At 46.1% G+C, this 11,271-nt stretch overlaps 1 protein-coding gene across 7 annotated transcripts in view; it reads left to right on the top strand.

The window, feature by feature from the left end:
* INTS10 (integrator complex subunit 10) overlaps positions 1-11,271 on the top strand; it is an 84,461-nt gene that overhangs the window by 35,755 nt on the left and 37,435 nt on the right. For 3 of the 7 annotated variants that reach the window (XR_002098479.1, XM_019522228.1, XM_019522231.1), the window contains exons 9-11: positions 4,199-4,332; positions 7,639-7,804; positions 9,143-9,225. Coding sequence is in view for 6 of the 7 variants with exons in the window: in XM_019522228.1 (XP_019377773.1) it covers positions 4,199-4,332; positions 7,639-7,804; positions 9,143-9,225 (383 nt within the window). In the remaining variant the exon portion in view is untranslated. The remainder of the gene's footprint in view (positions 1-4,198; positions 4,333-7,638; positions 7,805-9,142; positions 9,226-11,271) is intronic. The other 4 variants (XM_019522229.1, XM_019522232.1, XM_019522230.1 and 1 more) reach the window with 2 other exon arrangements.

Raw genomic sequence — 11,271 nt, forward strand, 5'->3', positions numbered from 1 at the left:
TGGTGACCAGTTTCTGATTACTTATATCAGTAAAAATGTAAATGTGTGTACCTGGTCCAAATGAAAATATACCATGATAGACGTCTGTAACATGATGTAATCATAGAGCTAAAAGGCTAGGGACAGAAGTTGCACATAAACTGATATAAGTGATCAGAAACTGGTTCTGATTTAAGTTAAATTGGTTTATTGAACCTCTGTCCCAGATCCCCTCCAGATTCAAATTAATTCACAGGCCCCTAGCATCTGAGGATGCTTTGCACCTCCCCTGCAAGTCCCCACTCATAGAATGGGCTTTGGCCTAAGCTATTTGCCAAGCAGGAAGGCGTGCTGTAGCACCCCCTGACTTCTGGCCTGTACTACTGCAGACATGTGGCCACGTTTCTGGAATCAGAAGTGAATGTTTTTTCACTTGCTTATCAGTTCAATCTGCAGCTTGGACTAACCTGCAGAGATTGAATATCCATTTTCTCTTTGGGCTTGCTTACTGTTAGAAAGTAGCCAATGGGCCCTCAGGAGGTTGTCTGAGTTCAACCCCTGCTCAAGGCAGGATCATTTTTATAATGGTTTGCAGAAAATCAATTGGTTGAATCCTTTTCACCCTGTTTTATGCAGAGCAAGTAAACTTCCAAGAGCATTAAAGGCAACAGACTTAAAACTATGAACTTATTTTACCCAGTTCGTTATTAACCTGTGGATCTCATTGTCATAACAGATTCTGAGATTCCTCTCTGCCTACCATCAGTATGGTATCCGAGTGCTGAACAGTTAAATTCTATATGCTGTGTTTGGTAGTGGATCTAAAAAGTTCTGATCCTGTTGTCTAAGGTCCTAAGATACTGTTTCTTGCTTTCTTGTTTTATACATTCGTATTTCTCTTGTGATTGGGAAACTTCCAAACGGGCAACTGATTACTCTGCAAACACCAGTCCCTTGTCTCCATTTGCAAGTGGTTTGTCTCTTTGTTTCTCACTGAGTTTCATCCTCAGTTGTGTTAGCGATGGGTTAGGGGAATGCAATGGTCTTGGTGCCTTGTGCCTGGTCAAAGGAGTGCTCTCCTGTGCAGCTGTGCCCAGAGCTATTCAGTGATGCCTTTGAAGATTAGAACTAAGTCTTTGCATTAGCATCAGAAATTAAATGGATGCAGAGAGTAAGGGTAACGTGCATTTAGTAGCTCAAGCCACTGAAGCAGCATAGTAATCAATCATGTGTCTCATCAGGAGAGGCCTCCATTATGCCTCCACCCAATTTAACCTTCTTCCTACCCTGAGTATCACTTCAGTCTTTCTAGGTTCATTTTGGAAAGTTGTGCATCAAAGTGGTGATCTTGCCCAAGCAGTGCAATATCTGTATTGTAACCCAACTTGCATGCTTGCAGATGTTAGTAACAAGGACCCAGGGCATCCAGCCTTTATCCAGATAGTCTGGAGAGGGTACTAAGATTAGACCTGGGGATTCTGCAAGCAAGGGGTTGTGGGGAAGAGGAGCAATTGCCAAGTGCAACTTTCCAGATCCTATTTGGAGTTATTGCAATGCTGTATAACTTATTTAAGCCATATTATACAAACATGAGAAGCATTTTGTGAGTAACCCTGTTGAAGGCAGAGAGCCCAAGGAGTATGAGCAATGAGACTAGATCTTTATCCACTGTGAAGGAGAAGCGGTCCATTAACCCCACCATAGCTGTCTGCTTTCTTCTCACTGGACTTAAATCTGATTTCAGAATATGAAAGATAATGGCCTCAATCAAAACACCAGTCAAGATTTTATTGACATTTCTATGAAAGGTACTCAGCTACCAGGTAGGCAGCCTCATACAAACCTTGATAGTAGGACCTGGGCCTCTCAGGAGCTGTTTTAAATCAGAGTATGAGGTGGAGCAGGGTGACACAGGGCAGATTGCTGAGGAGCAGCTTTCTGTGTAGAGGAAAGGTTTCTGGAGAGAGGAGCAAGCCAAGCTCTGTCACTTCCTGCATGAAGGAGATGAGGTGGTACCCACTATAATACCTCAAACAGTGGACAGTTCCAGCTGCTTCAGAAGAAGGTGCGTCAATCCACTGCAGCCTAGTATGAGACAGAATGGAGTGGCACAATGCAAGTTCCTTGGGATATTCTGGGGTGGAGCTCATTGGGGTTCAAGAGGGGGCGAGAGATTTTAATGAATAATGCCTGCAGCTATACTAAGTTGAGCTAAAAATATGTAAGGAATATGAAACATCATGCATTAGGACATAGTCCAACTTAGCTGGGGTAAAAAAAGAAACATCCCACTTGGGCACATTAGTAAAGAAACATGTCTTACAGGTATCTGATACCTTCCTCTGAAGTATTTGACACTGTCCACTGGCTGGGATGTTATATTAGGATAGAGAGATTGTTCATCTGATATAGTCCAGCACATCCTACAAGTTCAGCCAAGTAATTTACTCTCTCTAGGCTCTGGTTTCTCAACCTGTAAAATAGGGCTAATGTGTCATGGACATTATTGTTGCAGTGCATTCTGCCTCTTTGGTCTGTGTGCCCTATGTGGGCCTCATATGAACGCTATAGCTTTTACCATTTGGAGCCTGTTAGATCCAAAAAAAGACATAGCATGCTACTCCTTGCAAACACTGTTGATTCTATTGTACACTTGCATCCTGTCTGATGAAAATTGGGGAAGCAACTCCTGAGGGACTGCATTCATGCAAGCCCTTGTTTCTGCATGTGGCTCTCATGCATCCTTTACTCCAGAGTCAGTTCCTGAGTGACATAAGCTCTTCTGATGCATCTGTGGTGCTGATCTCAGCCACACCATTGATGCTTCTTGTCCTTTTCAGACAGGATCTGACTACTGGAGTAAAGGAAAAAGCCTACTTATTTTAGCAGGGGTGGTACAAGAAACTTCCCACTGGATCCAACGGCTCTGAACCTCCATCAGTGAGAGTTCTTACATGGTGCATGGAGTCAAGAGGGACTGTAGCCCTTCAGAGATCAAGAATTAGTTGTAAGTAATTTCACGTAGTCAGGTAGCAGATTGTGTGATGAATGAGGCAATTCACACTTCTCTCATTGCTTTCAGGCTGTCTGCAGACTTGGGCAAGAGTCACTGCTGTGGCTGACACTAAGCTTTATTTACAGCAGTAAGGGCTAGAAACTCACCTAAAATAACAGCAGTTTAGATTTTGGAGTACAATTATGCAGTAACTCCATGATCTCGTTATAAATGGGGCCCTAAGTGTGCTCAGAGTTTTCTGCAAATATAAATATTTTTAGTGGGTTCATTCAGTTTGTTTGCCCAGTGATACTACCTCCTTCCTTGGCTGATAGAGGTTTTGAAATGGGAAAATCATTTTCCCACCCTCTCACCCTTTTTCTGCAGTCATGCAAACCCTTATTTTTACTGTAATCTGAAAGAAAAGCACCTTCTCTCAAATACTAGCGGCATCCGATTGCATATAAAGATGGGGAAGTATCATCTCCATTTTACAGCTGAGGAATATGTGCTTTCCCAAGATTGCACAGGAAGTCTATGGCACAGTTGGGAGTAGAAACCAGATCTTTGGACCCCCGGTCCTTTGTTTTAGCCACAAAACTAGACTTCTGTAGGGGCCTAGCAATGGGGAAGGGTGTTGGGGTTTGGCAGCCACATAAAAAGCTTAATCCCACACAGCTGAAGTAAGGGTCAGACCATAAATGAGTTACTTGAGTATGGAAATCTCATGATATAATGACCTCATTTCTTCTTTGAGGCCTCACTGTCTGTCAGGGCTTTGCTTGGATTTCCCATAAAGAGCACCTTGGGAATTTTTCTTTGGTTGCTGCCTTTAGGGCAGTTAGCCAAATGGAACAAATGACTTGAGTTATTTAATGATTGCTTTTAGTTGCAAGTAAATGATGCTTGGAGACAAAGTACATGCTACTTCAATGCATCTTGTGACTGCCCCTTTGGAAAGGGATTCTAAGATTTTTCTGACAGATTGGAACTAACCCTGATGTCATACAGCAAAGGCTACATGATCTCTATCATTAGGTTACTTTCAGAGACAGCTGCATCATTGCCATTGTGTTTTAAATACTTGCACAGTGTTTTAAATACTTGCACAGTGTTTTAAATTTTTGCATGTGTTTCTCCTCTTTTGAATGAAAATCTCTTGAATTGGGCACTTGGTTAATGAGTTCGGTTTCAGGCAACCTTTAATTTATTTGTCAAACCTAGGGCCAAATGCTCCGAACCAAGTTCCGCTGGTTCTCCTTGAGGATGTATCTAATGTCTATGGTGATACAGATATCGAGCGCAACAAGCACATACATAAAAAAAGGAAGCTTGCAGAAGGAAGAGAAAAAACAATGGTAATTCCTTTATGCTATTCTGCTCTTGATAGCTTGGGCATTGGAACATAGCCAATTCTGTTTATGATTAAACATGCAAATAGATTTGGTTTAGAAGCAGCAGAGCAAAACTATTTGGGGTTTTTTTTGCAATTCTGCAAGTGCTTTGTGTATTATGTGATTTACTTTAAATCTTAAAAAGCTGAGCAGAATATTATAGTGGATTTTTCCCCCCTTGCTATATTTTCAGTCAGGAATTCTTTGGGTAAAGTGCAGTTGCACTGTATTTTAGTAAGGAGGGTTATATGAGTCTTCTACATCTTCTCAACGAGTAAAAAATACTTCATTACAAAATTGCATTTTTGTTCAATAAAAAGATTTTTACAAGAATTATCTGATGTGAAATATGCTTTTATACATTTAGGTTGGCTGAGATTTGGTTTACAACTGGACTGTGTATCTTCTGAGCAGCTGGGGGCACGTTGTGGGGGCCACAAGCTATACAGGCCAAACCAGCACAAGCTGTTGGCACTTGTGTTGTACTGCTCTTGTCATGCAGGCAGCCCAGCTCCTACCTTCAACTCCCCAATTTCAGGCTTTCTCACCTTGCCATGTTTGCAGGTGTCCTGATCTTACCCACAACTCCTAAGCCACAGGCTCCCATGCTGCAACATGCCATGTGGGCACCCCAAGTTGCAGGCTCCCCTAGCACTGTGGGCTGTGCTGTGCCACACCAAACCACTCCCTGAGGCAGGGAGGGTGGAAGTGGAAGCTGAAGGAGGATGGGGAAGCCTGAAGACCCTGACTGCTAATACAGCCAAAATGATGGGAGGAATGACAAGTGGGTGGGAGTCCTAGTTTACAATATGCTTCCTTCAAGAACAACTTAAACCAGTGTAATCTGGGCGCCAATACCCCGGTGTGGCCAAAGGGTAACTGAATGACTTATTTAGAATCACGGGGAAAAAAAGGCTGGAAGGGGCCCCAGAAGCTGCTTTAGTTCAGGGTTTCTCAACTGGAAGGTCATCTAAGTGGGACTCGGGTCGCAGAAGCAAAACTGGAAGTGCCACGACGGAACTTCTAGTTTCACTTTTGCACACTTCGATCAGCCGCTGGGGGTCCTGCCCACCTCTGGGGGTCTGCCTCCCCGCTTGTTGACTGGTGGGACCAGGATTCTTTGACCTTACAGGTGGAACGTAAGATGCAAAAGTTTGAGAGCCACTGCTCTAGTCCAGTATGGGCCCAACCATTTTGACAGGCATGCTGCAAATTAGCCCCATGCCCTCTCTGAGTGCCACTCTGATCCCCTTCCCCTGTCCAGTCAGCTGCTCTGCTTTCTGCTCCCTGCTCTGTGCTCCCTGCCCAATCTACTGCTTTGCTTTCTGCTCCCTGCCCTATCTGCCATTGTACTACCTGCCCCCTCCACAGTGTGCCACATGCACAAATTGCCTGTGCCACTTGTGGTGTGTGCCGTGGTTGGCCACGCCTAACCTAGTCCAACCCCTTGAGCAAGGGGTTGCACATAAATGGCTGTTTAAACTTCATTTGAAAAGAAACAGTATTTATTAGGTCTGTGCGAATAGGGAAGTATTTGATTAGGATTCAGCCGATTCAGAGGACAGTGATTCGATTCAGATCACTGTTCTGAATCAATTCAGCCAAATCAGCTTTGAATGATTTGGAGAGATTCGGTGATTCAGATAGGCTGGGGAGAGGCAGGCACAGCTGGGCAGCTGCAGGTTCTCCCATGGCTCCTCCAGTCCAGCTGTGCCTGCCTCTCCCCAGGCAGAGGGAGCCATGGGAGAAGCCCCCATGGCTGCCCTGCCTGACCCTATATCTCCCCCTAACCCACTGGCCCCAGGCTAGTCTTGGCACTAAAAAAAAAAAAAAAAAAGGCCCCGCACTCAGCAGCGGCGATTCTGGCTCTGGGCGCTCATGTCAGAGCCCCTCCTGCGCAGGGCAGTGGGGGGCAGCGACAATCGCCCCCCCCACCTGGCACCAGCATGGTAGCTGCCCCATGGCAACGTGCAACGTGGCTAGTCAAGGCACCGCATACTGTCTGGAAGCTGGGGTCACTGGGGCTGAGCATTGCTGGGCTCTGTCTGACTGCTGACTGTCTGACTGCTGACTGTCTGACTGCTGGAGCTGCCCCAGCTCCCAGACAGTGCGCGGTGCCATGCCAAGCTGCGCTGCACCCGCGCAATGTGACAGCTGCCACATGGGTGCCAGGCGAGGGGGTGAAGCCCTGTCCCCTGCTGCCCTGCGCTGTGCAGGGGGGCTCTGCCACAAGGACCTAGAGGTCCCACTCACCGCTCCTGCAGCCGATGACTGTGGAGCTTTAAAAAAAAAAAAAAAAAAAAAGCCCCATATTCATTGTTTGCAGGAGTGGCGACCGGGGCCTCTGGGCACTTGTAGCAGAGACCACCTGCACAGTGGGGGGCAGCGGGGATTGCCTCCCCCCCACGTGGGAGCTCTTGCATCGTGCAGGTGCAGCATGGCTTGGCAGGGTTCCACACACTTTCTGGGAGCTGGGGCCGCTGGGGCTGAGTGCTGCTGGCCTCTGGCTGACACGTGGAGCCACCCTAGCTATTGAGGATGGGGCTTTTTTGTAAGTGCCGGGATCTGGGCTGGGCAGGGGATGGGGCCAGGCAGGGCAGCCATGGGGGCTTCTCCCGCAGCTCTCCTGGTAAGTGTGCCCTGCTGCCGCTTGCCATTCAGCATGGAAGGGTGTGGGATGCGGGCACGGCAGCACTGGGAGTGGGGCTGTGTCCTGCTGCCACTTGCCCCCTTCCGCCTGGAGTGAGTCGTGCCCCCATCACGCTCCCTGCCTCTGCTCCGGCTGGGCAAGCGGCAGCAGGGTAGAGCCCCTGCTCCCAGCACTACTGAGCCCCCTGCCCCAGCTGGGCAGCTTGTCCCAGCCCCAATTCCAATCCCTTCTTCCCTCCCCCAACCCCAACAGACTTACCAGCTGGAGGCAGCTATCAGCTGCCTGTTTAGTCTATGGCTGAATCTCCAAATCGGCCGAATATTTTCCTGAATCAATTCAGATTCTTTGAATAGATTCAGAGCTTTTACTTGATCCCCTGATTCAATTCAGATTCAGAGATTCAGTCCCCAAATTGGGTCAGATCTCCTCCTAATCAAATCAGCTACTGAAGCTTTGCACAGCCCTATTATTTATGATGTTATGCCATTTGTTGTCTTCATAGTTGATATAACCCATTCGGATGTATTTCTTGGAGCTTGTATTCAGTATTGCAAAAGTTCTATAAGATTCTTTGAACATTTTCAGTTAAAGACAGGAAATCTTTTTTTTTGCTTATACTGATCCTTAAGCAGAGCTCGGATGATGAAGACCCTTCTGGGAAGGGGAGAAGTCGCCATATCACAATAAATAAAGCGGACCTTCCAAACTCCATTGAAGTATTAGAGAGCTTTAAACTGGCAAGAGAGAGCTGGGAGTTGCTCTATTCCATGGAATCACTTGATAAAGGTAGGACTAATTGAAGGCAGTTCTGCCTTTACTCTACTGTAGACAAGAATTGTCAGCAGTAAAACTTTTCATGCACTTTTTTTAACATTCTCTTTTATTCTGGGGGCCTTAATGGTATGAAATAACTGACAAAGTCTCCTTTGTCCTGTTCTTGTCTGGGAATGTATTTTTCCATTTGTTGTTCATGGAATCCTCCATACTTCTGCATTCATTCATCTAGCTTTCCTTAAAAGTAGGTTTTACGAGGGTACCATATAGTTGTGTGCTACGATAATTACTTGAATCCAAGATAAGCTTTTGTTTCCTGGTTGGTATTTCGGGGAGGAGAGGGGCCTTGTCTTGTATTTGAGTACTGGTGGTGATGGCTCAGCTCTGGCCCCAGGCACGGGGCTGGAAGTTGGAGCTGAGCCATCACTCCCCTAGGCTGGGATGGCTAGTTTGGCAAGGGAAGAGACATGAGGTTTTGAGGGTGGGGTAGGGGGTTGGTGCAGAAACAGGGAAGACCAATGTATGAAATTTGGGAGGGGAGGGGCACAGATGAGATGACACAGCCAAACTCCCCCAAGTTGCCCCTTCCAGACCTGACCTAGACCAGTCCTACTGGGACCTGCTGCCGCTTCTTCCTGGCAAAGTCAGGGCCACCACTACCTGGGGGCAGGGGGAGAGGCTACAGTGGGTAGGGGGACAGGAAGCAGGGGAGGCAGGCACAGACATGGAGTGGGCAGCCAGGGTGGACAAGGGCAGGGAAGCAAGGGCCAGGGGTCTGGCTTCTCACCCCCTGCTGCTGCTGTGGCAGGGGCTAATTTTAAGATGAGCCTTTCACTAATTGGCTTCTGTACATGGTAAAGTATAACACTTTAAATTTAAGACAACCCTCTAGTAATTTAGATTTTATACACAAGAAATTCTAAGTCATCTTAGATTCAGGCAAGTATGGTAATAACCATGTGGGGATGTATTGCCAAAGTTTTCCATGCATTATAATTTCCTCAGCAATTTGTGACTATGAAGATAATTTGTTTCTTCTCTTCCTCTTCTCATTTTTGCTTCTCATTTAGAAGTTTGCAGTTTTTATTAATCTTCAGTATGTCATGGGGGGAACCAAACATTAATCAGTAGTGTTGAGTTGATATTGTTGTTCTGAAGAGCAATAAAATAAATGTAGAGAAGGTGGACTAGAAAGGATCTGCTATAAAATGGCTCGTGCTGAGTTTTTTCCCCCCGCAATCTTTTATTGTTTCTAAATAGCCTAAGACAAAGAGTTTGGAGAGGTGTAGGGGGCAGGGTTTGGTGGGTTTTTTGGCCAACTTTAAACCTATTTTCTGATTACTTGTGCAGAATTCACCAGAATTTGTTTGTCCTGGAAGACAGATACCTGGCTTTGGTTGCGAATCTTCCTCACAGATATGATCATCCACCAGGTAAATGAAAGACTGAGACCCATACTTTTGCATTACTTCTTTCATTTTATGAATTTTTGTTCTTGTTGCAGTCAAAACTGAGTGGTCAGGTTACATCACTCCTCTTTACCAGCTCTTTCTTACTCAGCAGATCCAACTGGGTTTGCAAGAGTGCTCCCTGTGGGAGCTGTGACCAGTAGATAAACTCAGTGACTCAGAACAGCTTCCACAAAACAAATCAGTATTGATTAGTCCACGAAAACATAATGATGAGGAAGAAACGGATTAAAACAGGCAGGGTCCATTTGGACCACTTCTGTAGTAACTACAAGTTGCTGAGAAATCGGTCCATCCTGCTTATCAGCCCAGTCCTTACTGTATCCTCACCAGTGGCTGAACAGTTATGCAGTTGATTTTTGATGTGCTTAGGCATGCTGTTAGGATTTCTCGTTCATGTATGTGCATGCCTCTCTGGTGATGGCTGTGTGACATCTTTTCAGTATGGGGAACAGGAACGAATGTCTTAAGATTGTCACAATGAAGGCATAGGTCTCATTGAATGAGTGGGAGGAGGGCAGCCTTTTTGGCAGATGTGCCACAGATTAGCCTGTTGTCCTCTCTGAGTGCAACTCTGATTCCTTTCCTTTACCTGATCTACTGCTCAGCTTCCACACCCTACCCTGTGCTCCCTGACCAAGCTGCTGCTCTGCTTTCTGCTCCCTGCCCAGTCATTCCTGCTTGATCTGATACTCTGCTTTCTGATTCCTACCCTATCTGCCATTGTGCTACCTGTCCCTTCTGTAATCTGCCATTTGTCACCCATTGCACGCATGCATGGACAATCGACATGCAAGGAAGGTTGTAGTTAAAGTTTAGTATTTCCCTTGGATTTGAGGCAAGCTAAACTCACGCCATGTACCTCAGAGATAGGGACTGGGGTTCTGTCTGTTTCCCTGCTGCCTCTTCCTCTTCCTTGAACAAAGGCTTCATGTTTTCATCTACTTAGGGCAATTTTGTCTTGTGTTTCATGCCTCTCTGCTAAGAGCACGTACATGCGTAAGGCCATGAACGTGGGTACTATTGGTCACTTGCTGGTTCTTTCTTGTTCTTTGCTGATTTCAGCACCATCTCCAAGATCGTCTTTCTGCTTTATCTCCTGACAATAGCAGGTGGGCTGCATCTTGTTCTTTTTACACAAGGAATCATGTATCCTACACACTATTCCATTGTTAAAGAAACTACTTGCTTAAGCATTTGCAAGGTTAGCTTAATATATCATTCTGCCTTGTGACCAGCAGCTTTGGTGAGACACAGATTAAAAGTCTTGTTCCAGCTGCAGATCCAGTGCTCCCCAAAAATCCACATTATTTTCACCCTAACATCTGTTTGCAGTCTTCTGTTCTTACAAATTTTGTGAACTGTCCAGCCAGCAACATAACAGTCATATGAACCAGGGTGCATGCAAGATAGATAACAACAACACAGATACCTTCCATTCTTCACAATCTGCCAGTATTTCCAATGCAGTATTGCAAACTCCCATGCATTTCACGCCAACACATACTGTGTTCTAGGGCTGTGCAATGCTTCAGTCCCTGATTCAATTTGGTGGAGATTCAACCTGATTTGGTGGCTGTATCTCCGAATCATATCATAGAGGTAGGGTTGGAAGGGACCTTGTAGATCTTCAAGTCCGACCTCCTGCCTGGGCAGGAGAAAAACTGGGCTCAAATGACTCCAGCCAGGTAGGCATCAAGGCTCTTCTTAAAGACCCCCAGGGTAGGAGCCAACATCACTTCCCTTGGAAGTTGGTTCCAGATCCTAGCCACCCTAACTGTGAAGTAGTTCTTATATATGTCTAATCTAAACCTACTCTCCAACAACTTGTGGTTCCTTGTTATGCCAGGGGGCGCTAGGGGAAACAAGGTCTCTCCCAAACCCTTCTGGGCCCCCCTAATGAGTTTATAGATGGTCACCAGGTCCCCCCTCAGCCTTCTCTTGTGAAGGCTGAACAGGTTCAGGTCCCACAGTCTCTTACTGTAGGGTCTGCCCTGTTGTCCCCGGATC

Source organism: Gavialis gangeticus, unplaced genomic scaffold, assembly GCF_001723915.1.
Source record: "Gavialis gangeticus isolate Ggan-Ray unplaced genomic scaffold, GavGan_comp1, whole genome shotgun sequence".
Lineage (NCBI taxonomy): Eukaryota > Metazoa > Chordata > Crocodylia > Gavialidae > Gavialis > Gavialis gangeticus.